This window comes from Balaenoptera borealis, assembly GCF_965194805.1.
Source record: "Balaenoptera borealis genome assembly, chromosome: 13".
NCBI classification, from domain to species: Eukaryota; Metazoa; Chordata; class Mammalia; order Artiodactyla; family Balaenopteridae; genus Balaenoptera; species Balaenoptera borealis.
Genome location: NC_138870.1, coordinates 106333926 through 106361484, shown reverse-complemented (window position 1 = coordinate 106361484; position 27559 = coordinate 106333926). Strand labels below are relative to the sequence as shown.

General features: G+C 57.7%; 3 protein-coding genes across 12 annotated transcripts; 1 reads left to right on the top strand and 2 right to left on the bottom strand.

The window, feature by feature from the left end:
• Positions 1 to 22: 22 nt before the first annotated feature.
• Positions 23 to 10384, bottom strand: NCAPH2 (non-SMC condensin II complex subunit H2). Of its 9 annotated transcripts, none has more exons than XM_082351480.1 (20): positions 10147 to 10383; positions 6769 to 6870; positions 4402 to 4457; positions 4235 to 4319; positions 4091 to 4159; positions 3912 to 3991; positions 3697 to 3830; positions 3528 to 3611; positions 2951 to 3081; positions 2162 to 2233; positions 1894 to 1960; positions 1644 to 1751; positions 1491 to 1544; positions 1288 to 1358; positions 1115 to 1208; positions 957 to 1028; positions 804 to 859; positions 624 to 725; positions 380 to 529; positions 23 to 313 (listed from the first exon to the last, which is right to left on the bottom strand). In XM_082351480.1, the coding sequence occupies exons 1-20, from the start codon at positions 10252 to 10254 to the stop codon at positions 173 to 175; spliced, it is 1836 nt and encodes a 611-aa protein (XP_082207606.1). In that variant the 5' UTR covers positions 10255 to 10383; the 3' UTR covers positions 23 to 172. The 9 variants fall into 9 exon arrangements, with proteins under 9 accessions (XP_082207606.1, XP_082207607.1, XP_082207605.1 ...); XM_082351481.1 differs by having other exon boundaries at positions 957 to 1025; XM_082351479.1 differs by adding an exon at positions 9585 to 9745 and having other exon boundaries at positions 957 to 1043; positions 1894 to 2233; positions 10147 to 10382.
• Positions 10385 to 10504: 120 nt separating this feature from the next.
• LMF2 (lipase maturation factor 2) lies at positions 10505 to 15446 on the top strand. 2 transcript variants are annotated; one of them, XM_082350620.1, is made up of 14 exons: positions 10506 to 10674; positions 11288 to 11541; positions 11695 to 11723; positions 11866 to 12080; positions 12156 to 12334; positions 12807 to 12939; positions 13103 to 13237; positions 13306 to 13411; positions 13485 to 13581; positions 13664 to 13846; positions 13983 to 14151; positions 14341 to 14452; positions 14524 to 14620; positions 14701 to 15446. In XM_082350620.1, the coding sequence occupies exons 1-14, from the start codon at positions 10581 to 10583 to the stop codon at positions 14989 to 14991; spliced, it is 2094 nt and encodes a 697-aa protein (XP_082206746.1). In that variant the 5' UTR covers positions 10506 to 10580; the 3' UTR covers positions 14992 to 15446. The 2 variants fall into 2 exon arrangements, with proteins under 2 accessions (XP_082206747.1, XP_082206746.1); XM_082350621.1 differs by lacking the exon at positions 14524 to 14620 and having other exon boundaries at positions 10505 to 10674.
• Positions 15447 to 24949: 9503 nt separating this feature from the next.
• MIOX (myo-inositol oxygenase) lies at positions 24950 to 27403 on the bottom strand. The gene is made up of 10 exons (XM_082350622.1): positions 27333 to 27403; positions 26809 to 26889; positions 26520 to 26600; positions 26280 to 26442; positions 26059 to 26126; positions 25826 to 25935; positions 25681 to 25748; positions 25544 to 25593; positions 25297 to 25409; positions 24950 to 25221 (listed from the first exon to the last, which is right to left on the bottom strand). Exons 1-10 carry the CDS (start codon positions 27345 to 27347, stop codon positions 25113 to 25115), a joined length of 858 nt encoding a protein of 285 aa, XP_082206748.1. The 5' UTR covers positions 27348 to 27403; the 3' UTR covers positions 24950 to 25112.
• Positions 27404 to 27559: the final 156 nt, after the last annotated feature.

Genomic DNA, 27559 nt, shown 5'->3' with positions numbered 1-27559 from the left:
CCCTTTCCTCCACACGGAACAGTTCTGTAAAGGTTTTTTAAAGGGATTGGCGGGATGGCAACACTTTATTGGGCTGGGCGAGCCAGGAAGCAGAGTGGAGTAAGCAGATGCATGTCCAGCACCTGCGGGGGACAGGGCTCCAGGGCCCAACCCCGGTCTCCGTGCTCCCCGCTCAGGGCTGGACCATGGAGGGGGCAGCATAGGTCTGGAAGCGCTTGTGGGCCCGCTGGTACGTGAGCAGTCTCAGGGACATGGTATCCACCGCCGCCTCTAGCCCAGGCTGCTGGGTGATCTCCACTGTGTAGTCGTTAGCCTGTAGAGACAGATGGTCAGCAGAGACCAGGGACCGCTTCCCTCCCAGGCTCCCAGGCCCACTCACCAGCTGCAGGGAGGCCAGCATGGAACGACACACCTCAAAGGCAGGCTGGCCAGCCACCAACTCCGCAAAGGGACACCACTGGTTGAGTTGGCTGAACCTTGAGACTACCTGGTCCCCGTAAGTGTGGATGTCAAAGGGCACATGCTGCTCCTGCAAGGGGGAGGGGCAGGTCCTGGGGCTGGCCCAAGGCAGGCAGCAGGAGGCTCCAGCCCTCCACCAGAGGCCCTGGCCCGGCCCACCTCACCTGCTCCTGGAGCAGAGGCTGGATGACGTCCTCCCAGTCCCTGATGCGCTGGCTCAGCTCTGTCTCCTGGACGAACTTCTGCGAGGTGGCGATGAAGAGCTCCTGGGGGAGGAGCAGGGGCTATCGCCTCTGTGCGGGGCCCACCGCCCGGCTCCCCCACCCACTCTGACCTGGGCCTACCACGTTCCTCCGGACCAGCTCCTCGTAGCTTAGGGACGCTGGCATGGCTTCTGCTTCTGGAAAAGGGCAGCCGTGAGGTGCTGCGGCCGTGAGCCTCACCTTCTCCTTCCTCCCCTCAGGGTCCCCTGGCCAGCAGCCCGCTCCCAGACCTACCCAGGTCTGCGTCTTCCCCAGGCTCGGCCCCCTCAGGCTCTGCGTACTCCTCGGGCTCTAGAAAGTCACCTGCTGGGAGGGGAGGACCTGAGTAGAAGGCAGGTTAGCCCACAGCCAGCGCTGAGCCCCGACCCGGCCTGCCCCCCGTAGGCGCCCACCTGCCGCTCCCAGGTCCTCCAGGGAGTCCTCCAGCCGGTCCTCCTCCGCAGGCCACGGTTCCTCCTGAGCCCTCGGCCGCCACCGCTCGGCCGCCTGCGCAAAGAGAGCATCTGAGGGGCACTGCCTCTCCCACCAGGGGCTGAGTGGGGTCCAGGTGGTGGCCGGTACTTGCCTCCCTCCTCTGCAGCTTCCGGAGGGTCTCCAGCTGCTCCCTCACGTGCCTCCAGTACAGCACCTCCATGTCTGCACACCAAAGCCTTGTGAGAAGGGCTCCCTCATCCTGCCCAGGGCCACCCGAGTCCACCCAGGCTGAGGGGAGGTGGCAGAGCATGGTGCCATCATCCCTCAGAAGAGCCCACGAGGCCCCGGCCTCACCTGCAAAGGAAGGGCCCTTTCGCCGGGGCCTCCTGCTGTCAGCGTGGTCAGCATCTGCAAGAGGACTGGGTCAGCAGGCGCCAAGCCAAGTCCCACAGCCACAGCCGGGCCCCCGGGCCCTCGGGCCCTGGCCCAGCCCCCAGGCCCACGCACAGGCAGCCAGGTACCACTGGTGGAAGTCCTGCAGCTTGACAGCAGCCTTCCTCTTACGCTTCTGTCCTGGAGCCTCCTCCACACAGGGGGGCACGGAGTAGGGCCTACCTGGGGGCAAACAGACGGTCTCGGAGCACAACCATGGCCCAGGGCAGATCACCGTGCCCACGGGCCCTGGAGCCCCAGCCTCCACTCAAGCCAGGTGAGCCCCGCCCCGGACGCCCAGGGGCAGTGCCCCTCCCCCAGTTACCTTTCCTGAAGGGCTTAGAGTCCAGGGAGTCGAAGGGGTCCAGGCCCTGCCAGGGGTCTGGGGTCTCCTGAGCACAGAGCACAAGCAGACACAGGAGAGTGGAGGACATGCACCCTCCCCCCAGTCGAGAGACATAGGGAGGGAGGTGCCCTGGGGCTGCAGGAGAGAGGTCCAGTTCTGGGGAAGAAGATTGCTCAAAAGACAGCCACTGCAGAGGGGCCTCAAGCATACCCTCCCTGCTGGGGGTCCAGGCCCCACCACCCCTCACCTTCAGCCGGGACGCAGGCTCCAGGGCCTCCCTTCGCTCCCGTAGTGCACACCTCCTGGGCTGAGCCGCACTCTGCAAAGAAACGCCGAGGGTTCCCCTCTCCTCCTCCACCCAAGGCTCCAGGCACCCCAGCAGCCCTGCTCTGGGGCCAGACACCAAGAATCCTGCAGGGACCTTCTCTGGGGGCAGGAAGTTCAAATAGTTTAATGACTAAAAAGTAAAACAAAAGTTCTAGGAAAAACTTTAGGAGAACATACAAATCAGTAAACTAGTGGTCACGGGGTACTTTTTCTTCTTTAAAAAACAGAGAAAAAATAATAGAACGATGTGATATCCATGTATCTACCAGGCAAAATTGACAAATGTTAATATTTTTTCCTATATGTGTCAGGATTTTTTCTTATAAAAAAAGATTTCTTAGCTCTAGGCTGGATCATAGAGCTGACCCTCGGGGATGAGGGAGGCCGCCTGTCCACTCGTGCCAGCCTGGCCTTGGGAGAGTCAGCTCTGGAGACCAGCTGCCATTCTGGGTAGTAACCTTGAGCACCAGCCACCCCTGTCTGAGAGCAGCAGCTGCTCTGCTCGGAGAGGGGAGAGACGTGAAAGCTGCGGCCCAAAAGGGCAGGGTGCAGGGCCAGGTCTAGGGCTGGCTGGGGGACGCACCCACTGCCCTGGTGTGCAAGGACCAGAGAGGGGGCAGAGACCAGGGGACTGCCTTCCCTGTGTAAGCGAGACTGTCCCCGCCAGGGCTGAGGGCTAGAGCTTTGCAGGCCGGATGGTGGGTCCCACCTGCTCTGGGCTCCTGGGCTCCTGCGGCTCCATCGGGACCTCAGGGGCTGAGGCCTCGGGGGGCTCTGCTGCCCCCTCTGTATCCTCTTCCTCACCCCCACCTCCGGGCACTGGGCCTTCTGGAGTGGTGCCTGGGCAGGGAAGGAAGAGACCAGTCAGCCCCAAGGAGCCTGAAGACCAGACAGCAGAAGGGGGGCTGCCTCTCCGGGATGAGGGGCCGACCCAAGGAGAACCTGAGAGGCCATTCCTCTCTCAGCTCCGTTTGTTAGAACCAGAGGATGCGGCAGGGCATTTTACACTCTCGTCATACTGCTGCTCTGTTTGGTTCATTTTATTTCTTAGTAATTTTTCTCTTGAAATGCTGCCACCTCTGTCTGCCCAGAGAGGAGGGGGTGGGCCCAAACCTCAGAGCCCCAGAATGGTCAGGGGGTCGTCACTGAACCAAGACAGCACAGAGGCCTGCTCCCCACGCCTCACCCCTCCACAGGCTGTACAGTGGTGGGCAGGCTGGGGTGGCTGAGTGCAGGGCCCCATCCCCCCCCCACCCTGCGGCTCCACCTGGCCGCTTGCTCCTCACCTGGCTCCTGGGAGATGCTGAGCGCCGGGACGGGACTCCTGCACGCAGAGACTTCCATTGGCTGCTCCTCAGCCCTCCCGGCCTCTGGGAAAGACGGGGGATTGAACGGGGTCAGCCCCACTTCCCCCGCAGAAGGCCCTTTCCTTCCCACCAACATCCGAGCCCTCACCCTTCTGGTTCCTCGGCAGCAGTGCCCCCATGGGGGACATGCCCACCGGCTCCAACATGAAGGCTCCTCTGGGGTGGGGGGTGCACGTATTCATCCTAAAATCCTTCCGGCTGGCCAGGACCTCCCCCCGACAGCTGTGCTGGCAAAAACACAGGTGCTACAGTGACCCTTCCCCAGCACACCCCACCCTCCACCCACCAGGCTCGGGCCCGCACCTGTACAGGGGGTTACTATTCTTCTCCGTCTCATCAGGGGCTACCAGGGCCATGGGCAGGAGGGGGACGATGAGGGTCTCCTGAACAGAGGCCAAGAGTGGGTGAACCATGAGAACCCACGTGGCATGACACCACCTTCCAACACCCCCATCAGCTAAACGCAGGAGAGGGGCACTCACACTGGGGGCCTGGTCACTCCTCAGATCCACGTTAGCGCGGGAATCAGAGAGGTCATCCAACGACAGGAACTGCGGGGGAAAGGAGAGCTCAGGAGGGTGCCTGGCAAGCACAGGGGGCAATGCCGGGCACCCAGGAAACCTCACCTCATACTCCACTTCCTGGGGGGCCCTGGAGCCGGCATCCCCAGTGGGCCCGTCTTCCCGCTCACAGGAGAGCTGCTTGGCCCGCCTGAGAGAGAATCAGTGCAAGGGCATCACAGGAGGCCATGGGGCCTCCCGAGCTGCATGCAGGCCCCACCTCCAGTACTCACTTCTTGCCAGAGATGAAATCAAGAGCCTGGTAGACCAGCGAGTAGAGATATTCCACCTGGCAACCAGAAGCGGGCAGTGAGGATGCAGAAAGGAGGGGCCCTCCCCAGAGCCTTTCGAACTAGTCGTCCGAGTACACGGAGAAGCCCAGATGTCCTCTCCAAAACCCCCAGCACAATTCCTGCCAATGTGGCTGCCAAAAATACTTGTCCAATCAAACCAGTATGTTTCCCCAGAATTACCTAACAGCCGAAGCTCCCACTCCTCCTCCTGCGCCCTTACACCATGCCGCAGCAGGTGTGGCCACCTCCACACTGTGGCACCCCGCCCTGTGCCCCACGCAGCCCTGTCTGCCTTCACTGCTGGCACACCAACCAGCCTGCCTGCAGCCCGCGTCCCTGCTGCTCCAACCAGGGCCCAACCTGCAGGAGCACCTGGGGGTCTCTGCCAGCCCGTCACAGCTCCAGCCACAACCTGTGGGGCCCCACCGTTAAGGTGAGGGTTGGGATCTTCCAGACACCACAGAGCACCCAGCAGGAGGGTGCATACACGCGCTGCCCCTGGGCCATTTCCTCTGGGGTGACAGCGCCGGTAGAAGACAGCGGTGAGCAGAACAGATGGTGGCCCCTGATCGCATGGATCCCACTCACCAGGAATAAGAAACGTTAACTTTCTTAGTGTTTGTCACATACACAGGACTGTGCTTCATGCTTCGTCTCATTTACTCTGTCTGAATTAGGTGCCATCACTATTCTCATTGTATACGAGATAAACTGAGACTCAGAGAATCAAAGTAACCTCAATCAGTAGTGGGTCCAGGACTTGCACCAGGGATGTAGAAATCCAGTGCTGCACCATCTAATACAGCAGCGGTGAGCCACAGGTGGCGCTATCAATTTAAATGTAATTAAAAGTTAATAAAACGCAAGATGCCTCAGTCACGCCTGCCACATTTCAAGGGCTCAGGAGCCGCACGTATGGGACAGCACAGATCACAGAACGTTCCCATCAGCTCGGAAGGTCCGGCTGGACAGCGCTGACTACAGCCAACGCTCCCCTCACACCTTCCAGACTTCGTGCTAACATTTTGCTACACCTGCTTTATCACATATCTACCCGTCTACATATTTGTCTATCGGTTCACCTTAGGGTTTGTGCTTTCAAAGTTAGTTGCAGATATTCCTTCTTAGGACAAATGCAGGGCAAAAGAATCCAATTTAATTGGATCATCTAGGACAAAAACCAATGAAATCTCAGACCATCTTAATAACTTACAGTGCCCAGAGGTAGGTCCACGGTACCCTGCGCCAGTTACCCTGCATGTAGGTTACTCCCCCTCCTCTGTCTGGTTGGGACCCCGTTACTGAGCTCCTCAACACACTTCTTCTGAACCCTTAACCTCCAGTGCACTTTTTATTTTCCCCCCTCCCACTAAACCACCAATTTGGGATCAGTGCTGTGGTCCACGTTTCCATGCTCCTCCACTAGGGGACAGCTACTGCTGCTGGAGAAGAATTTCCAGCGTTTAATCTTCATTAGACTACCCATGCTTTCAATTAATCTTTTATTTTGCATTCCCCTCAGCAAATATTTTGAACTTTCGCCAAACCTCACTCTCCAAATCTCCTATCCAGTAGCTGATTCTCAGTAGCTGACTTATATGCTCCATTGTGAAAATTGGGGCTGGCCTTCAGTGTGAACTCTGCAAACTGTTGGGCCCACCTTCTCTGCATCAGTGTTTCTCCCTGCAGTCTCCTGAGATGAGTCGTCTTTTCTTTTTTTCTTCTGGTTCTTTGTTTCATCCATTTTCCTCTCCCAGCTCCCCTTTCCCCTCCCCCCACCCGGCTGGCCACCCCAGCTCCGTGGTTTTCAATCCTGGTTGTCAGAGGGTAGTTCAGAAAATCCTGCGACCTGCCTGCCCCTCCGCCCCACCACCCGGGGATCTTGATTTAATCAGTCTGGGTTAGGGCGAGGCACTGGTGATTAACTGGAGTGTAGCCTGGGTTGAGAGCCACCGATTTAGTATTTGCCCAATCTCTTTCCTTCCCTTTACAATAAAATGTCTTTCTTTCTTTTTCTTCTTCTTTTTTTTTTTTGGCCACATTGCACGGCATGTGGGATCTTAGTTCCCCAACCAGGAATCAAACCCATCCCCCCGGGGAAGCGCGGAGTCCTAACCACAGGACCGCCAGGGAAGTCCCAACCCCGCAATTATCAAATCCAAGTTTGTTCTTCGGTGTTAAAAGGTGGCGAGGAATTGGGGGAGGAGGTGGGAGGCGCTGGTGAGCCTGCCACCTGCCCCGGCAGGACAGCAGACCTCGGTCCCACGAGACACTGCAACACCGAGACCAGCAGCCGGAGGGGCCCACCTTCTTACTGTAGACGCACGCGGAGCCCTGGACCAGCAGTGCTGCCTCGGCGAAGTTCATTGTGGTTTTGCCTTCGTCAAAAGAAATGCAGATCTGGTCCAGCTGCAAGACACAACGCAGGGCAGTGGGAAGTCTATGCACCCTTCTCGCCGGCAGCCCACCCGCCACCCCAGCTTCTCCCAGTGCCACTGGCCCAAAGTACCCATCACCACAAGCAACCCCTCAGAACGACAGCTCTGGCTCTGCTTAGGGCTCACCGGTTGTGCAATTTTTTAGAGGCAAAAGACAGGTCTTTGTGATTTTCGCTACTTCCTGTAACCTCTGAGACCTAGTGTTTTGGAAGAGGGAGGCCCCTAGAGTGGATCATCCACAAACGGCCAGAGCTACACTCCACCTCCTCTCCGGAGGTGCTCACACCTCACCCATCCTAGTCGGGGCCAACTCAGCCAGACTCCAGCAGGAAGACCCCCACCCTGAGAGAAGGGCTGAGGACCCTCAGGGGTGGGGGAGACAGAGACAAAACGCTGGGGTCTCAATCCTTGGAGCAGGAAAGTCAGGAAACACTTCCAAGTACATCCTCCTCCTTCCTCTGCAACCACCAACCCCGCAGCCCCTCATGAGCCCCAATTCCTACCACCCCTTAAATCTGTGTCCACCAACCATATGCCAACAGTCCCCAAGCCCACCTAGACCAGCTCTCTCTCCTAAGCTGCAGAACTGTGTTTATAGCTGCCCACTAGGTATGTCCACCAAGCCATCCAAAGTCCCCAGACTCTATCTCCATACTTAACTCAGGATCTTCCCCACAACCCGGCGCCTCAGGGAACAGTACTCTGAAGCCTCCACGTGGTTTTCAAGCCCTTTGCCTTTGCTCTCCATCTGCCTGGAACGTCCAGCCCCAGCGCGCTCAGACTGACCTCTCCAGCAGTCTCCCTAGGACGTGCCTCGGGCCTCGCCACCGTTAGGGTGGTCTTGTCACACTGAGTCTCTCCTCCCCCAGCAGACCGTGAGCCACACTAGGGCAATTCCAGCCTTCAGCTCAGTGCCCGGCACCGGCGTTCAATACACGTCTGATGAACAAGGGGGGACAACGGAGCTACGCCTGAAGACAGACCGATGCTCCCCAGACAGATGAAGGGAACGGCATTTTAGGAAAAGCAAAGGCACCCACGCAAAGGCAGTTAGCAGACACAGGTTTCAACGATTTAGGAAGATGAGTACTACGCAAACATGTCCAAGGCAGAGGGTGTGCTGGGGAATGAGGCGAGATGTTAGGTACTACGGTGGCACAACAAAGGGGGAGAGTCTGAGAGGAGCCACCACGGCACCACTTCTGCTAATTCCTGAAAGACAGAGGAAGTGTGTGAAGAGGACAGCAACATAAAATGTGTTTTAAAAAAAAAAAAGAAAGAATGTTCTGGTAGCTATGTGGAAAATGAAAGGAGGAGAAAGACAAAACTAGAGGCAGAGAAATCAGAACTTCAGGGGGCAGAGGAGGTTTGGAAAAGCAGACACATGAAGCAGGAGGGGAGCTGAGCAAGCAAGTAGGTTTACCAGGCATCCACGAGCACCCTGCCCGATGTGGAAGCCTGAATCCACACCGGCCCCGCCTAGCATAGCTCTCTGAATGTTCTCAGGAGACTCTATGTCTAAGCAGAGGTCGATTGCCAGATCAAGTGTCCATTTCACAAACATTTGTTCTGCACCTACTATGTGTCAGGCATTCTATTAAGCAAAGGGGAGAGAGCATGAACATAGTCCCTGCCCTCACAGAATTTACATTCTAGGGTGGAAACAGACCATAAACAAGTTAGAGAATAGCTTACGATGAACATTCTAAAATACAGAAGGTACTATGACAGAGAAGTATTTTAGACATGGTGATCAGCTGATATTTCAACTGAGAGATACAGGATGAGAAAGAATTAGTCATAAAAAGAACTAGGCAAAGAATTTTTGCCATTGAGTGCAGAAAATATAAAGACTCTCAGCGAAGAATGAACTTGGGTGTTGTTGACTGACAGGTTCAAAAGAACAGGTGGAGAAGAGCCTGTCACAAGGCTAAGACAGTGGGCAGGGCCAGGTTCAGAGAAGGAAATGTGGATTTTCTTCTGGGAGCAATGGAAAGCCACTGAGGGGTTTCAGGCAGGGCAGTGCTGCAGCCTGATTTTAATTTTTAAGCATCACACTTGCTGCTGGGCGGAGCATGAATTGGATGGGGCCAAAAGCAACAGTAGGGAGGCCAGGAAGGAAGGTTTTAGCATGAATGGGAGCCAAATTGTGGCCTGGATCAGAGAAAATGGAAAATAGATGAACTGAAGTGAAATTCTGGTGGCATGGGAGAATTCACGGGTGAACTGGTGTGGAGTGTGGGGTTTCAATAGCTCTTAGCGTTCACCTTGGTTGAACAGTAGTGCCATATACCACGATCAGGAAGGCTGGGATTTGAGCAAAAAAACAAAGAGCTCCCCTTTATAATATATTAAACCTGAGTTGCCTGTGTGAAATCTAAGTGGAATGTCAAGATGAGCAGCTGGATACACAAAATAGATTCCGAAAAAAGACCTGGAATGGAAATATAAATCGAGGGAGGGGGTAATAAATAAATAAACCTAGGAGTTGTTCTCATACAAGTGATACTTAAAATCATGGAAATAAATTAAATGGCTTAGGGGAAATGCGTAAAAAGATGGCTCAGGCCACACCCTGAGGAGCTCAACACTGAGACTGGATAGGAGAGAAAAAGTAGGTAACGAAATCGGAAGAAAATCAGAACACCAAAACCTGTTTCAAAAAAGAGGACGTGGTCAACCCACCAAATGCTGCTGAGTTGAATAAGATGACACTTCTGGTGACCCTTGGATTTGGTAAGAGGGATATCATTATTGATCAAGGCAAGAGCAGTCCAAGCGGGCTGAGGAGTGAAAGTGAAGTGCAGAAACGGAGCGGACAGCTCCTTAACGACGTCTAGACACAGCTGTCAAATACGGGAAAAAGGTTAAATGCTGACGAGATGGAACATGGCAGTAGCTTGAAACTGGTTTGAAAATCTAACATCAGATATCCCTCTTACATCGTGATCCAGACCCCTCACACACCCACACATGCACACAAATCGTAATCTACTCTATTAGAGAAAAATGCTGGTCGCCACTCACTAAATCGATTTCAAGGCTCACTAACGGGCAGTTACAGGAGCTGTAAGGACAACTCCAGGCTAATCTAATAAAGGATGATTTCGAGGGGCAGAGACGGGGCTGGGATAAAAGAAACGAGCCTGAGGACGAGTGCGATCAGAGCGCCAGACGGACACACAGCAGGAGGCGGCGGGGCCCCCGGGAGCCCCTGCCCCGCGCCACTCCCCGGGGCCGCCCTCACCTCCTCAAGATATTCGCCCAGCTGGGCCGCCACATCCACCTCCCAGTTCTTGGTGAGGTCGCGGATGGGCTGCAGGAGGTGAGCGAAGCGCGCCTCCACGTCCTCCATGTCCGGGAGGGGCCGGGTCGGCCCGGGGACCGCAGGGCCGGCTTCGAGTGGCCCAGTGTGCTCAGCCCGCCGCTAGTTCTGGCGCCATTTTACTGTTCCCGCCCAGGAAAATACGTAGCGCGCAGCGACACGCGCACATCTCTGACGTGAAGCTGAGGAATCGCACCGGAAGGGTCTCAGGACGCGCCGGAGGCGGGGCATGCGTGGGGACGGGGCCTGCGGCTGCGTGGGGCGGGGCGGGGCTTGCAGCTGCCGCCGGCGGGGAGGGGCGGGGCGGAGCGGACAGGACCCTGGTATCCAGTCCAGCCCGCAGCAGCGTAGCGGATATGGCTGGCTCCCGGCTCCCGCGGCAGCTCTTTCTCCAGGGCGTGGCCGCCGTCTTCATGTTCGCCTTCGCTTCCCTCTACACGCAGATCCCGGGTGAGGGCGCCGAGGGCGCCGAGGGCGGGACCCCCCCCCCAACCCGCGCCCTGTGACCGGGACCCCCCCCCCCGCAACCCGCGCCCTGTGACCCCTCATCTCCCCACCCGACACTCCGCTGTCTGGGGGCGGGAGTGAGGGCCAGGCCTTGATGCATGGGGTAGGGGGCTGCGGTTTGTGTCCTGCGGGCCGCGGGGGGGTGGGCAGTGGGAAGGCGTGCAAGGGTCCCTTTTCAGTAGGGTTCTGGGTTCTGGGTTCTGACCTGGGGCGGGGGGCAGAGGCCTGAGGGGGGTGGGCCCAGACCTGGTGGGCAGGTAAGAGAACACGCTCTGGCGTGGAGGAAGGGGGAACAGGGCCCTGCCGGGTGGAAGATCCTGACCTGGGGGAGTCGGGTAGGCCTGGGGCCTGACCTGGGTGGGAGGGTCTGGAGGGTCTGCAGGACTTGACCTGTGAACGGGCAGAGTCAGCAGGTCCTGACCTAGATTGGCGGGGGTGGGCGTGGGGGTCTGCAGGGCTTGACCTGGGGAGGCGGGTCTGAAGGCCCTGACTGGCGGGAGGAGTCAAGCCTTGGAGGGCAGTGTCCAGTGCCTGGCCCTGACGTGCCCTCTCACAGGCCTGTACGGCCCTGAGGGCATCCTGCCTGCACGGAGGACGCTGCGGCCGCAGGGAAAGGGACGCTGGCCGCAGCTGTGGGAGACCCCAACGCTGCTGTGGGAGACGCCGCTCCTGGGGTTGGACACAGCACAGGGCCTGGAGCTGCTGAGCCTCCTGGGCACCCTGCTGGCCCTGGGAGCCCTGCTGCTGCACCAGCTGCGCCACTTCCTTGTCTACCTGCTGCTGTGGGCCGCCTACCTGTCTGCCTACCAGGCAAGTGAGGGCTGCCTGCTGCCCCCTGCACCACTGGGACCCTTATCTCCAGCTCACTCCAGGCCCATGCGGTCTCCACCGCACCCCTGCCTCTGCCTTGTCTGCCTTTGCAGACACACACCCCCTGTTCCCTGACAGCCCTTCTCCCTGCAGGTGGGCCAGGTGTTTCTTTATTTCCAGTGGTGAGTGATTTTTGGGTGTGGGGCTGCAGGAGGCTGGGTGGGTGGATGGGGTGGGACTGTGTTTGTCTCTCCCGGGAGGACCCCCTTAGGGGAGCAGCCTTGATGGGGAGGAGGCCCTTTGTGCTATTTTTTCTCCCCACAGGGATTCCCTGCTGCTGGAGACTGGCTTCCTGGCCTTGTTGGTGGCCCCTCTGAGGCTGCCCCCGCGCCACAAGCACGCCCAGGGCAGGCTGGCAGGGGTCTTGCCCCACGAAGACCTCCCCTTCTGGCTCGTGCGCTGGCTGCTGTTTCGCCTCATGTTTGCCTCGGGTGTGGTCAAGCTGACCAGCCGTTGCCCCGCGTGGTGGGGGCTCACCGGTGAGGTCTCTGCCTGGACGTGGGGCAGTCTTGGGGGACTCTGCCCAGCCCTGACCATCCGCCTGTCACCTGCAGCCCTCACCTACCACTTCGAGACTCAGTGCTTGCCCACGCCCGCCTCCTGGTTTGCCCACCATCTGCCCGTCTGGCTGCACAAGCTCAGCGTGGTGGCCACCTTCCTCATCGAGATTGCAGTGCCCCCTCTGTTCTTCGCTCCTGTTCGCCGCCTGCGCTTGGCTGCCTTCTACTCCCAGGTGGGTGGGGTCCTTAGCCATCAGGAAGACAGGCAGGACGTGGCCTTCCTCTGCACTGCCCAGAGGGTCCCACTGGGGATGGGGTGTCTGCTGCCAGCAGTCAGAAAGGCCTCACGGGCAGAGGAGCGAGTCAGCCTGACGTTGAAGGTGTGCCTGTGGGGCAGGGCTGCAGCCTCGCTGGAGGATGTCCATCTTGGGTCAGCAGGGGCAGGCGGGGAAGGGCCGCATGAGGCGTGCCGAGCTTGGGTTTTCTCCAGGTGGTGGTGGGGAGCTGTGGAAGGTGTGAGCCAAGGGGGAGGACAGGTGGAGTGGGAAAACAGAGGCCTGCATGCGGTGATGAGGGGGGCACAGGGGCCTGCAGGAGAGATCTAGGTGGGGCGGGGAGGGATGGTGCAGAGGGGCCTGGAAGTGGGCTCTGAAGGGCGCAGGAAGGGGGCGGCCCCTGCAAGCGCTGAGTCCAGACCCTCGCCAGGTCTTGCTGCAAGTCCTGATTATCATCACTGGCAATTATAACTTCTTCAACCTGCTCACCCTGGTGCTCACCACTGCCCTCCTGGATGACGCACACCTGGCTGGCAACAGCCGCCGCAAGAAGACGCCCTCCTGTGAGTGTCAGCCTGTCCCGGACAGACAGCCGTCCTCACCCCCGCTGCCCGCCAGAGTGTTGCCAGCACCCCCACGTGACCCTGCTCTAGCCCCGCCCCAGCGCCCTGGCCGCAGACCCTCCAGCCCTGTTCCCAGCCGACGCGTGACTGTCTTGCCCTGCAGCCTGGCCCAAGGCCCTGCTGGCCCTGCTGGCCCTGCTGCTGGAACTGGCCGTCTACGGGCTGCTGGCCTCTGGCGTGGTGTACTGCTTTGGCCTGGAAGTGGATTGGGAACAGCACAGCGTTCACTCCAAAACCAGTGAGTGCCAGCTGGGGGCTCAGGGCAGAGGCTGGGCCATCCCTCCTCACACGCCCTTCCTTCCACAGCCTTCACCTTCCACCAGTTCTCCCAGTGGCTGAAGATGGTCACCCTCCCCACCATGTGGCTGGGGGCTGCCTCCCTTGCCTGGGAACTGCTGACCGCCCTCTGGAGGTACATAGTCAAAGGGGGTGGGGTAGGGCTGTGCAGAGCAGGCCTGACTGCATTTCGGTCCCCTGCCCGCCAGGTGGACCCAAGTGCGAGGGTGGCTGCAGAAGTTCTGTGCTGCAGTCCAGCTGTCCGTCTTTGGCACGGCCACGGTGGCTTTGTTCACGATCAGCCTGGTGAGTAGTCCCTTGCGGCCGGGGTAGGGGGTCGGGAGAGGGCTGGAAGGTCATTGCTGAGCCTCTGCCTACCTGTGTCTAGGTGCCATACTCCTACATGGAGCCCTCGACCCATGGGCGCCTCTGGACTGGGGCCCACCGCCTGTTTGGCACCGTGGAGCACCTGCAGCTGGCCCACTCCTACGGCCTCTTCCGCCGGATGACTGGTCTGGGTGGACGGCCCGAGGTGGTGCTCGAGGGCAGCTATGACGGGCACCACTGGACGGTGAGAGCTCCCTGGGGCCCCTGTCTGGGGCGCGTGGCGGGCTCCACGGGGCTGGGGAGCCCACAGGCGTGGGGTTGGGGGGAAGAGCCGGGAACCAGGTCCTGCTGGCAATGCTAAACCTAACTCTGCCTGGCAGGAAATCGAGTTCATGTACAAGCCCGGTAACGTGAGCCGGGCGCCCCCCATCGTGGCGCCCCACCAGCCGCGCCTCGATTGGCAGATGTGGTTCGCGGCCCTGGGCCCGCACACGCACAGTCCCTGGTTCACAAGCCTGGTCCTCCGCCTGCTGCAGGGCAAAGAGCCTGGTGAGGCTGGGCCGAGGGGCGGGGCCGTGGGGCGGAGCCTATAGGGAGGTCTGCGGGACCTGCGGGGGCGGGGCTGCTGGAGGTGTCACGGGGAGGGGCGGGGTTGGGGGGGCTGTGGGGGCGGGGCCGCGGGGAGGGCCCAGGCTGAGGGAGCTGCCGGGTGCTGAGCTAGCTCCCCGCCCCTCGCAGTGATCCGCCTCATCCAGAACCACGCGCCCAGGTACCCCTTCCACAAGCAGCCGCCCACTTACGTGCGGGCCCAGCGCTACAAGTACCGGTTCTCGAAGCCCGGGGAGCAGGGGTAAGGCCGGGCGCCGGGTGGGGTGCGGGGCCTGTGCGCTGGCGCCGCCTGAGTGCCCCGTGCCGTTGCAGCCAGTGGTGGCGACGCCAGTGGGTGGAGGAATTTTTCCCGTCCGTGTCCTTGGGGGACCCGACGCTGGACATGCTGCTCGGGCAGTTTGGCCTTCAGGTGGGAAGGCGTCAGCCAGCCTGGGGTGGGCGGCAGGGGTGGGCCCAGGCCTTACTCCACGCCCCCCCGACCCCCTCCAGGACAAGAGCCCGCCCCGGCCCCGCAGCTCCAGCAGCACCCTGGCTCAGGCGCTCCGCTGGATGCGGAAACAGCTGTCTCCCCTGGAGGCCCCTGCCCTGCTCTGGGGGCTCCTCGGGACCGTGGTGGCCATTAGGGTCATGCAGGCCCTTCTGGGCCCCCAGTCCTCCCCTCGGGCCAAGGAGGAGAAGCACAGGCCAGCCCCCCCGGAGGACTCGGTGGCTGCCAGCAAACAAGCTTCCCCAGCCCCCGACGTAAGCAGCGGTTCCCAGACCCCTCGGCGGAAAAAGTAACCCCATTCTGTCAGCCACACGTCCGGAGAGGGTCAGGGTCCCGGCTTGTCTCTGGCCTTCTGCAGCAGGACGTGGCCCAGCCACCGTGCCTTAGCCAGCTGCCACGCAGACGCAGGTTGGGGTGCTGCCCTTTTGCTTCGAGGGCCCACTCGTCTACCCACGCTAACCACGTCCCGTCCCAGGGCATTCTCTGGCCTGATGGATGGCCCAGGAGGCCCGTGTGTGACTTGGCCCAGGGTCCTTCCCAGGACATTGTAATCAGGGCTGTGGGAGGTCCTTCCCTTTTGCTCCCACCGTAGGGGTCCAAGCTTGATGCCCCTGACACGAGCTCCTGCACAGAAAGGGATGAGGCTGACCTGCTGTGGGAGAGGAGGAAAGACGGCCCTGAGGTCATCTCCACAGCAGCCTGTCCTGTCATTCGGATCCGTGAACGAATAAAGGCAGTTCGTGCTTGATCGTGTGCCTGCCATTTCCTTCCCACTGGGGAGGCCTGAGGGCAGTGGGCCGTCCCTGCCTTTGACGGTGGACACAGCCCAGATACTGTCCGGCTGATGGCTGACCAGTCTTCCTGGGTGCCTTCGCTGTGCAGTCCTCAACATTCTCGTCTATAAAATGGACGCAAGGGTCTGAGCTGGTGCTGCCTGAAGCCCTGAGCCTCAGTGCAGCACAGCCTGGCCGACCTGTCAGCTCTACACATCAAGGCTACGAGGTTGGTGCTGGAACGTGGGGCCTGAAACCATCCTGAGGGCTGGAGAATTCACCAGAACGCAGCCCCTTCCTACTCTCCTGCTCCTGCTTCCTCATCTCAGGGCAGAACTGAAGGGTCAGCACACTGGCCCTTGCCTAGGCAGGGGTGGAGGAGAGATGGGGGAGGGAACTCGTCAGGCCGCTGACAGCGGAATGGGGCGTGGGTGGGGAGAGCAAGGAGGAGCAGAGGCCCTGGGTCAGGGCCGGAAGAGGGAGGACACGTATGACCACCTGTGTTCTGACCGCTTCCTGGGAGCAGGAGTTGAAGGCGCTGTCCAAGTTTCGGTTTGGAGAATGGTTGTCAATCAGGAAGTCACTGCCTCCCCTGTGCCTGGCTCTGTCCTCAGCCCCTATCCCTCATGCTCTCACCTCACAGACCCCTGGAGAGCCCCCCAGTGTGCCCAACCCCTCCCCCCAAGTCACTGAGCCCCCCCCCCAACTGACCCAAGTAGACAGTGCTCCATGCTCAGCCCGTGCCCACTGTCACACGTGGCTCAAGGGGACCTGCCACCTGAGCCTTCGGATGCTCTTAGACAGAGTTAAATGATCTATAAGTTGACCTTTGGCTTAAGACAGTACATAACAGCCCAGGGACTTCCCTGGTGGGAAGAAGATGGTTGAGAATCTGCCTTCCAACGCAGGGGATTCGGGTTCGACCCCTGGTCCGGACACTAAGATCCCACGTGCCACGGGGCAACTAAGCCCGCACGCCGCAACTAGAGAGCCTGCACGCCACAACAAAAGATCCCGCTTGCCGCAACTAAGACCCGACACAGCCATAAATAAATAAATATTTTTTAAAACGAGCAAAAATCAACGGAATAGAAAACAATAAAGAAAACGAAAAAAAAAAAAAAAGTACAGTCGGCCCTCTGTATCCTCAGCTTCTGCATCCACGGACTCAACCACCTTCGGGTTGAAAATAATCGAAAAAAATTCCAGAAAGTTCCAAAAAACAAAACTTGAATTGGCTGCACAATCAACAACTATTTACATAGCATTTCCCTTGTGTTAGGTATTATAAGTAATCTAGAGACGATTTAGAGTGTATGGAGGATGTGTGTTAGTTTATGCAAACACACCATTTTATGTAAGGGAACTTGAGCATCCGTGGATTTTGGTGTCTGGGGGGATTCCTGGAACCAATCCCCCTTGGATACAGAGAGACAACTGTAATATATTTAAAATGTAAAAACCTGATCTTTTTCTTAGGCTTTTAAGCTCAGTGTATGAATCTCTTTTGGAGCGGGGCGGGGGAGGTGTTTTTGTTTTCCATAACAGCTTTGAGATGTAGTTCACGTGCCATACAACTCACCCACTTAAAGGACACAGTTCAGTGGCTTTCAGTAGATTCACAGAGTTGTGCATCAATCACCATAGTCAATTTTAAAACCTTTTTATCATCTCAAGAAGAAACCCTGTTATGCCTAGCTGGCATCTTCCAACCCCCCCTTCCCATGACCTCAGCAACCACTAATCTACTTTTTGTCTTCATGGAGTTAGCTATTCTGGACACTTCATGTAAATAGAATCATACAATTTGTGCCCTTATATGTCTGGCTTCTTTCACTTAGCATAATATTTCCAAGGTATATCCATGCAGTAGCCTGTGTCAGAACTTCATTCCTTTTTATGGCTGAACAATACTCCATTGTCTGTTTATGCCACATTTTGTCCATTGATCCATCACTAGACATTTGGGTAATTCTCACATTTTGGCTGTTGTGAATAATGTTGCTGTGAACATGGGTGCACAAGTATCTGTTTGAGTCCCTGCTTTCAGTTCTTTTGGATGTATACCTAGAAGTAGGATTGCAGGATCACATGGCAATTTTATGGTAGACTTTTTGAGGAGCCACCAAACTTTATCACAGCAGCTGCATCTTTTAAATTTTACATTCCCTCCAGCAGTGTACCAGGGTTTCCGTTTCTTCACATCCTCACTAACACTTGTTATTTTCCCGCTTTTGATAAAAGCCATCCTCATGGGTAAGAAATAGTATCTCAAAGTGGTTTGTTTTTGTTTTGTTTTTTAATTTATTTTATTTATTTATTTTTGGCTGCATTGGGTTGCACGTTGCTGCGTGCGGGCTTTCTCTAGTTGCAGCGAGTGGGGGCTACTCTTCGTTGTGGTGCGCGGGCTTCTCATTGCAGTGGCCTCTCTTGTTGCCGAGCGTGGGCTCTAGGTGCGCAGGCTTCAGTAGTTGTGGCACACGGGCTCAGTAGTTGTGGCTCGCGGGCTGTAGAGCGCAGGCTCAGTAGTTGTGGCACACGGGCTTAGTTGCTCCGCGGCATGTGGGATCTTCCCGGACCAGGGCTCGAACCCGTGTCCCCTGCACTGGCAGGTGGATTCTTAACCACTGCGCCACCAGGGAAGCCCTCAAAGTGGTTTTGTTGTTGTTGTTGTTGTTGTTGTTTTATATTTTATTTTTGGCTGTGTTGGGTCTTCGTTTCTGTGCGAGGGCTTTCTCTAGTTGCGGCGAGCGGGGGCCACTCTTCATCGCGGTGCGCGGGCCTCTCACTATCGCGACCTCTCTTCTTGCGGAGCACAGGCTCCAGACGCGCAGGCTCAGTAGTTGTGGCTCACGGGCCTAGCAGCTCCGTGGCATGTGGGATCTTCCCAGACCAGGGCTCGAACCCATGTCCTCTGCATTGGCAGGCAGATTCTCAACCACTGCGCCACCAGGGAAGCCCTCAACGTGGTTTTGATTTGCATTTGCCCAATGGCTAATGATGTTGAGCTTATGTTCATGTGCTTATTGGCCATTTGTATATCTTCTTTGGAAAACTGTCTATCCAAGTCCTTTGCCCCCCTCCCTTTTTTTTTGGCCTCGCCACGTGGTGCGCTGGATCATTATTCCCAGATCAGGGATCAAACCCACTCCCCCTGCAGTGGAAGTGTGGAGTTTTAACCACTGGACTGCCAGGGAAGTCCCTCACATTGTTTTAATTACTGTAGCTTTATAGTGAGTTTTGAAATTGGGAAGTGTGAGTCCTTCAGCTTTATTGTTTTTCAAGATTTTTTGGCTATTTGGGATCCCTTGAGATTTTAGAATGGATTTTTTTTATTTCTGAAAAAATAAAAGTGCCTTTGGAATTTTGATAGAGATTGCATGGAATAGTACAGTTGACCCTTGAACAGCACTGAGGTTAGGAACGCCGACCCTAACCAGTCGAAAATCTGAGGATAACCTTACAGTTTGCCGTCCATATCCGAGGTTCCAAATCCACAGATTCAACCTACCGAGGGTCATGTGGTGCTGTAATATGTATTTAGTGAAAAAATCCACATACAAGTGGACCGTGCAGTTCAAACCGGAGTTGTTCAAGGGTTAACTGTATTGTCTTCTTAACAAGAGTGAGTCTCCCAATTCATGTACTTTCATTTTCTCTCTTCTATTTAACTCTAGCAGGTTTTAGCAATAACTCTGAAGGGTTCCATTTATAAATTTTAAATGCCTAAAATATTCTAAGTGCTTTACAAATTTAATTTATTTTTTAACTGTTCAGTCATCTGACGCAACACAATCTTCCCAAGCTTCAAAAAAATACCCATAAATGAATAAACATACAAATGCAATGAGCCAGTAATTCACTTGAACGTCCCTTTACCAAGAATAAACTTACTAAGATTGACCAGAGGCAAAAGCTTACCACAGCCTGACCTGGTGAGGACGCACAGTGCTGGGACCCAGGGCTGACTCCGGAGTCCAGTGGGGCTGGCATGTGGGCCCCATGGCTGCTGGGCGAGCACCAAGTTTCTCCCCTTCTTGACTTCCAAAAGGAAAGGTGGGAGAGGAAGTGCAGCCCAGCCTCCCACCCAGACTCGTGGCAAGGCAGAGCCTCCGTCCACAGGAAGAGTTCCAACACCCACCCCCTTGGGTGCCCAGGCCCCTGATGAGTCCATCTTTCCGATTCACACTCCCTCCCCACTCCCACACAACGTTCCACTAACGCAAGGCAGCCACTCTACATCCCACGCGAAACCCCTCGCTCATGCCAGGTGGGGAGGCACGCACATCACTTCCAGGCTCCAGCTGGACACCCACCCCTGAGCTCAGTACAGTCGCATCTCAAAATTCTACATCTCACATCTCATTGAACAGTGAAGTTAGCCACCAGAAGATGTTTGAAGGACAGCGAGGAAAAAATACAGCTTGTGCTTGGTCCTGCAACAATCACGAGGTAGGGCTGGTCGGGCCTCCACGCTCACCATCTTGAGGTATCTGAGCCCTCGGGCCCGTCTGCAGAGGGCGCTGCCGTCTTCCACTAAGCTGGCTGCTGGACTCAGCACTGCACATCTATGGGTCTCCAGCAGCTTGTTCCCAGTTCTCCTGGCCTCTCAGTCGTGCACCAGCAGCCCTTTCCCAGTGGAGGTCAGCACCGGTCACGCCCCTCAGCTGCCTGCTCACTCAGCGGCCGAGGTGCTCAGAACGGCCACGTGGCTGGCCTTGCCCAGCTCGGAGGGCCGTCTGTGGGAGGAAGCGCTGCTTCCTTGAGAAGCGCATTCCACATGCAGCACCACCCGGTCACTGGGGCAGGCAGCAACAGCTTCTCCAGGGGTTGCGGGTGCAGGAGTGAGAGCCGCTTGCCCACGTGCACCAGATGGCTCCCAGACACAGGGCGTTTTCCACAGCCCGACTCCCAGGGGCACCGTCTCCAAGCTGGCACCACGGCTGGGGCTTCGACTGGTGGCTGCACCATTCCATCAGATCACTGATTTGGGGTCGTGGGGTGTGAGTGGTAGTTTCTTGGGGGTTTACTGCAATTTGGAATCTGAAACCTTACCAGTGAGCTTTCTGTCCTCTGCCATGTGAAAATCCATGTGTGCATCTTGCACTCTGAATGGATATTTTTACCCAGGCGTGATTTTGGTGGGTCACATATTGGTCATTTGGAAAATCTTGGCTCAGTGAGTTATGCAAATCTTCCAGATGTTGACACATTCCATCGTACAGTCTAAAAAAATCACACTCATTAATTTCACCATCCACCTTATCAGACAAATCTTTAAGTATGAGGAAGCTGTCAAGTTCACGGTGGTGGACACAAGTTTTCCCAAATCCCAATTTTTTCTTGAAAGCTAAATGTTATCATTGGCAATAAATGCTGTCATCGTTTTCCTTTGTCCATTTTTTTAACAATAAATTTGTTTATTTATTTATTTATTTTTGGCTGTGTTGGGTCTTCGTTGCTGCGCGGGGGCTTTCTCTAGTTGCAGCAAGCGGGGGCTACTCTTCGATGCGGCACGCAGGCTTCAGTAGTTGTGGCGCACGGGCTTAGTTGCTCTGCAGCATGTGGGATCTTCCCGGACCAGGGCTCGAACCCATGTCCCCCTGCATTGGCAGGCGGATTCTTAACCACTGCGCCACCAGGGAAGCCCTCACTTTGTCCATTTTTGAGGAAATGATCACCAAATCCCCAAGGCTGAGTGACTCGGGTGTGTTTGTCAGTTGTTCTCCCGAGTAAGACTGACCCGCTGAGCTGGCAGCTGGGGCCACAGCCGCTCTCCCTAGGCAGCCAACCTGCTGATGCCCGCACAGAGCTTCCTCTCCCCCCCAGCTTAGAAAAGAGCTGCACTCAAGGAGGAGACTTAACAGTATCAATAGCTTTTACTACTTCATCAAAGACAATTCTTGGGAATTCCCTGGCCGTCCAGTGGTTAGGGCTTGGCACTTTCACTGCCGAGGGCCTGGGTTCAATCCCTGGTTGGGGAACTAAGATCCCGCAAGCCACATGGTGCGGCCCAAAAGATAAAAAAAGACATTCTTAAGTAAAACTTACCTTTTTTTAAACTGCAGGAGTGAGGACTAGAGGGACACGGCCATGACCGCTGCCCCCATTGTGACATTCTGTCACCATGGGAATGATGTGGGCTCAGTGAAAAGGCAACGACGTCTCTGGGTGAAAACAGCAGTGACCTCACAGGCCCCTGCCAGCCTGGAGTCTCGGGGGCAGCCGGGCAGCTGCCAGCCAAGCCCGAAGGGCTGCGGTCTGGGTACAGCCACAGACTGTTTCTCTTTCAGTCCAGGCTTGAGCCTGAAATGTAGGGATTTGAACTCGTCGTATTTTCTTAGGCCGTCAGTGCCCTTGGAAGCAGCCACCTTCCTCTAGTGCCCGCTCGCAGTGCCCTCGGCCTGGCCAGAGCAGCAAAGGCCACGATCAGCCGCCGCGCTCCTGCAGGCCACGAACCCGCCAGATTTTCATTACCAGCAGGCGTTGCCAACTTTCAGCCCCAAACGGGCCTGATAACAAATTCTACATTCCTCTAAGACTCTGTGGCTTGCTACCACTCTCTTAGAAGAAACTGGCTCCTTGACAGAGAAACGTGGCTAGTTAGAAGGGTGCTGGAAGGCCTGACCCAGGCCGTGGGAGTCGGCGGGAGGCAGAGTTGGCTCAGGAGCTGCAGGAGGGGCGGGTGCAGTGAGGCAGCGGGTCGGTGGCGGAAAGCAGAGCAGGCTGGAGGGAGAGCCAAGCCCCTCCTCCTCTCTGCGGGCTCCTCAGCTGTCCCAGTGCCCTGAGGCTCCCAGCGGGGCCCTGCTAGACAGAATTACGGGAACCCTGGCCCCCGCTGCCCTTCCCCCACGCTGGGGCCTTTTTGGAGACGGCCAGGTTAGGGTCTGCAGGGCCACAGAGAGGCCTGGGGACCCAGGGGCAGGGGCAAAGGTGGCCACTCCTGCTCTGCACTGGGGAGGCTCCCCCGGGGTGGTTTCAGGGTGATAACTTCGGGCCCAGAGGGGCAGTCTGTCAAACATCCCCCTGCCCCAGCTCCGGGGCTCATGTTTCTCTTCCCCACCCCAGCCTCTTCCCTGCTCTCGGGAAGGCTGAGAGGCCCCGTTGCCCACATCCAGTCCAGGCTCAGAGCCCCCTGCACCCCACAAGCAACTCTAAGGAGGGACCCCCTTGGCGCCCTGCACCTGCCCTGCCTGAGCTCAAAGGCTGAGAGGGGGCCGCAGCTGGGAAGGCTGCCCAAGGACGGTGCGAGGGAGCCCAGGGCAGGCAGGAATTCTCCAGAAGGAAGCACAGCGAGTGGGGAAGAGCTTGGGCAAAGCCTCTTGACACACTCGAGCCCATCCTCTCCTGACACCAGGGCACAGAGGGGCTGGGGTACACAGGGAGGGCCGGGGTGGGGTTTGAGCGGAACAGGAGGGTCTGACCGTGCAGCAGCCTAGGCAAGGCAGGGAGGGCAGTGGGCAACGCCACCTTTCATGGCTACAACCAGTGGACATTCAAGAAGTGATTGGGGGGCTTCCCTGGTGGTGCAGTGGTTGAGAATCTGCCTGCCAATGCAGGGGACACGGGTTCGAGCCCTGGTCTGGGAAGATCCCACATGCCGCAGAGCAGCTGGGCCCGTGAGCCACAACTACTGAGCCTGCGCGTCTGGAGCCTGTGCCCCGCAACAAGAGAGGCCGCGATAGTGAGAGGCCCGCGCACCGCGATGAAGAGTGGCCCCCGCTCGCCGCAACTAGAGAAAGCCCTCGCACGAAACGAAGACCCAACACAGCCATAAATAAATAAATAAATAAATAAATAAATAAATAAATAAATAATCCTTCCCTCTTAAAAAAAAAAAAAAAAAAAGAAGTGATTGGGTCTTCAGCCCCAGCACGTGGATTTGCAATACCACCTCCCACTCAGCAAAACCAAGGTTCCTTGGAGAAAGGGCCAATTCTATGTCGAGGGCAGCCTCTGTGGTAAACTGGAAAATGGCCCCCAAAGATGTCTACATCTGATCCCTGGAACTTGTGAGCGTAACCTTACTTGGAAAAAGCATCTTGCAGATATAATTATGGACCTTGAGATGAGGAGGTCATCCTGGATAGTCTGGTTGGGCACTAAATGCCGTCACCAGTGTCCTTATAAGAGCGGCAGAGGGAGACAGACACACAGAGAGGGAGCCGCGTGAAGGCAGAGAAGAGACAGGCATCCACCAGCCAGGGCGTGCTGGCCGCCACCTGAGGCTGGATCTTCCCGGAGCCTCCGGAGGGGCCCCTGCTGACACGTTGATCTCAGACTTCTGGCTTCTTGCCAGAACTTGAGAGAATAAATTTCTGTTGTTTTAAGTCACCAAGCTTGTGGTAGTTTGTTACAGCAGACACAGGAAACAAACAGTCGGGCGTCTTGTTACACCAGACGGCAAGACATCCCAGAGACCCTTGCGATCGTCAGAAGGAGCCAGGGGCCCACAGGAAAGACCCTCCCCAACCCTGTCTGAGCACCAGTAAGAATAACTCACTGAAGCGCAAATATGCTGAAATCTACACGTTCTTTATTCAAAAACAGACAACTTGATCATGTTTGAAGGGTGCCAGAGAACCAGCTCTTGCAAAATGGTAAATTAAGAGAGAGACAGGAGCATTTACCTCCCTTTCCTCCACAAACAGGAACCAAACAGCACCAGGGGAGCTGTTCTCTACGGCCCGGTTCTACCAGGTGAGTGAGGATGGAACTGGAGCCTTGCTGTTCTCACTCTATCCGGTGGAGGGTGTTCTCAGACCCGAAGCTGCCACACAGCAGCTTCTGACAACACAGGAAACAGCGGGGCTTCCTGATAAAGCACAGCCCCCACCTCTAGGGCACCCCTGCCCTCAACAAGTCAAAGCTGAATCTGACTAAGCCTCTAAATTTATTTACCAATTAGCAAGAAAGAGGAGGAAAGTATATTAATAGGTACCATGGGGACGCAACCAGCAAATCCCAACAGGAAGTCCCTAGACACATGAGCCACTTTCTTCAAAGGAATAAAACCGCTAGTAGAGGGAAGGCGGACGCTGAACTGCAGCATGAGGGGTGCACACTTGGGGGACGAAACCACAAGCAAAACAAGTTGATTGTCGGCCAAGGTGAGGGCTGCACCTTGGGGCCCACGGAGGGTTTCTTGGCGTGTTCTCGTGGGTCGTGTTCATGGCAGTTAACCTGACCATTTATCATGATGTTTCCTGTAGTGCGTTCTTCTAGCTATCAGGTATTTTGTATTATTGCTTTCTTGAAGGGGACTGAGCCCAGAGGACTTGGTGGCTGTTTTCAGAATGTGGAGGTGGGCAGGGTGACCCCAGGTTCTGACGCCAGAGCTGGGAGGACGAATGGCAGCAGGAATGGCCGGGCACGCGTGTCCACGAGGTCGCGGACTTGCCTCTCCTGCCCCCCGCTCCCCCAAGCGACTGCCCTGCCACGACACGCCTCGGCCTCAATGAGGGTTTGAGGGTCAGACTCACGAGCTGCTTCAAAGTCTTTATTGCAACTGGGGAGAGGGGCCAACAGGGCAGGGAATGCAGGTGGGTATGTGGGGTCCCCTAGAAAGGCCAGGGTGGGTCGTCACTGTGCCTGACAGTGGCTGTCACCCCAGGGCACCCAGCCGGGTGTGGGCAGGCCGGTCACCAGTGGAGAACACCGGGGCAGTACTTGTCAATGAGCCCCTGGTAGTAGGGCCGCAGCTTGTCCACATCTGGCAGGTCAGAGCTCTTGGTGTAGAGATCGAACTTGCTGCAGCGCAGAGGGACAGGGCCTCATGAAGCCCCGAGTGCCCTCCCCCCCTCCCCCCCACGGGCATGACCGTACTTGAACTCCTGCACCCAGGGCAGCATGGCCAAGTCCTGCTCATTGCACAGCTGCTGGTAGTCGCCGCCCGTGTGCCACGGGTAGAAGGAGTGGAACCGGATGATGTAGAAGGCCTGGGGCAGGAGGAACCACACCCCACGCTCCAGCTTGGGCTGGACTGGGCCAGGCTGGGCTGCACTGGGATGAACTGGGATGGACTGGGCCAGGCTGGGTGGGGCTCTTGGTTTGGTTCCTCCCCCACACCTACCTCCGGTGGGAGGGAGAATTTGTTGAACTTCATCATCTGGTACATGTACTCTGTGGGAGAGAGGGTGTCACCACCAGGCACCCAGAGGCGTGGCCCCCACCTCGGTCCCCACTGTTCCTGTCTCTAACTGGCCTCACCGTCATGGCCCCAGGACATGAGGACGTTCTCGAGCCCACAGTGGGGCTGGTACATGCCAAGCTCTGTGCTGCAGGGAGAGACAGAGGGTGAGGGGGGCTCAGGAACACCCCGCAGAGGGGAGGACCAACGGCGAGGGAGGCATACCTGTACAGAGGATCCTGGAGGTCAGGGTTGTCCTGGAAGGTAGAGTCACAGAAAAGCACAGAGCCTTGGGGACGGCAGCCAACTGGGAAGGTGTCTCCAACGACTGCCCACTGGGGAGGGACAGGCAGCGGTGGGTGGGCCTGACTGGCCTGCCCACCAAGTGGGTGTCCAGAGCCCAGAGCCGAGGCTGCCCTGGGCCCCGCCCTGCCCACCCCCTCCACCCCTCTCCTCACCTGGGGCTCCCCTGCCAGAGCCAGGACCTTCCCCAGGTCGTGCAGGAGCCCGACGAGGTGGAACCAGTCTGGGGGAGAGAGAGAGGCAGGGCAGGCTAGAGGGGGTGCAGGGGCCAGGGCAGAGGGACAGCCTTGGGGCTGGGGTGGGGGGCAGGGCCTGCTGGGAGAGGGCCAGACCTCTACCCTCCCCCACCACCAGCTGGGGCGGGTGGGGAGCACACCCTTGTCGGGATGGGCCTTCCGGATGCCCTCGGCCGTCTGGAAGGCGTGGAAGGAGTTGGGGAAGTCCACGTCGGGGTCCGACTCGTCCACCAGCCCATCCAGCATGTCCACAGCCTCCATGACAGTCATTCTCTTATAGGAGAAGCTCCCAAACTGGGCACGCTGGGCCAGTAAGGGAGAGGTCAGCGTAGCCCCAGGGCCGGCCCTCGGGGGGTTCGGGTTAGGAGTCGTCCAGCTACCTTCCTCCTGACGAAGTCCACGGTCTGCCACGTGTGCATAAGCTTGTAGGTGGTGAAGACACGGTCCAGGAGAGGGCCGGACTGCAAGCCAGAGGGTCCGCCGGGCAGCTCGCCAACCCCTGCCCTTCACACCCAGGGGGCCACTGCCTCCCTCTCCCAGGCCTGGCCCCACAAGATGTGAACGGGGTATCCCCAGGGTGGCCTCTGGAACTGTGCAAGGGGACAGGTGCTGCCCTTCCCAGGGGCGGGAGAGGCAGGGGCGGAGTGGGGGGCGGCCGCAGGTGCTCACCGTGTAGTTTCGGAAGCTGCCCTTGTCTTTGGCCGCCTCTGGCTCCATATCAGGCCGGTAGACCAGGGAAGGGTCCGGGTCCTGGTTGGGTGGGGGAGTGAACCCATTTCACCACAGTGCCAGCTCCATGAGGAAGTGAGGACATCCCCAGGGGGGCACGAGACTGTCAGAAGTGGAGCAGCCGCGATGCAGTGGGCGCCCCAGGGCACAGCCCCTCCCAGCACAGGCGTGGTGGATACTCCAGGCTCCCGGTGTCCTTATCTGCAGGGTGGACGCCGAGGATGCCTGCTTCCCCGGTGATGCACGGCTCTGGAAGCACCCCTACCCGGCATCTCCTTCTCGAGACCTGGGTCCGCAGGGAGCCCAGGGGTTGGGCCGACGACCCTTGCCCCAGCTAGACCACGACAGGAAGGACGGAGACCTTTGACCCAGATGAGTGGGCCGGCAGAAACCCGCTGGGAGAGGGCATGGTGTTGCTGCCCCTTCCCCGAGGGAGCAGGCTGTGCGGGGCCCGGGGTGCTCACCACAGCCACCTTCATCCTGCGAGGGGGCAGAGCGCCGCAGGCCCGGGTGCCCGTATATATGCCCACAGGTTACATAAGTGACCGGACACCACCCAGCCCCTTGGCCTTGGCCCTCGGTAATGAGTGACCATCCACCCTCCTCCTGGCCTCTGAGAGTTAATGTGTCAGCACAGGAGCAGCCCCAGCGGCCCGGCCCCCCCCCCACCGCCAGCCAACCTCAGCGTCCC

Excerpts from the sequence above, each read along its gene's own strand:
- NCAPH2 (XM_082351475.1), bottom strand. The coding sequence starts at position 10,254 with ATGGAGGACGTGGAGGCGCGCTTCGCTCACCTCCTGCAGCCCATCCGC. Across the intron at positions 1,359-1,490 it reads AAAGGGCCCTTCCTTTGCAG|ACATGGAGGTGCTGTACTGG; the intron begins GTGAGGCCGGGG and ends TTTGGTGTGCAG. Across the intron at positions 1,209-1,287 it reads GGAAGCTGCAGAGGAGGGAG|GCGGCCGAGCGGTGGCGGCC; the intron begins GCAAGTACCGGC and ends CTCTTTGCGCAG.
- LMF2 (XM_082350620.1), top strand. The coding sequence starts at position 10,581 with ATGGCTGGCTCCCGGCTCCCGCGGCAGCTCTTTCTCCAGGGCGTGGCC. Across the intron at positions 11,542-11,694 it reads CCTACCTGTCTGCCTACCAG|GTGGGCCAGGTGTTTCTTTA; the intron begins GCAAGTGAGGGC and ends TTCTCCCTGCAG. Across the intron at positions 14,621-14,700 it reads TCGGGCAGTTTGGCCTTCAG|GACAAGAGCCCGCCCCGGCC; the intron begins GTGGGAAGGCGT and ends GACCCCCTCCAG.
- MIOX (XM_082350622.1), bottom strand. Across the intron at positions 26,127-26,279 it reads GAAGGCCCATCCCGACAAGG|ACTGGTTCCACCTCGTCGGG; the intron begins GTGTGCTCCCCA and ends TCTCTCCCCCAG. Across the intron at positions 25,222-25,296 it reads CCCTGGGTGCAGGAGTTCAA|CAAGTTCGATCTCTACACCA; the intron begins GTACGGTCATGC and ends TCTGCGCTGCAG.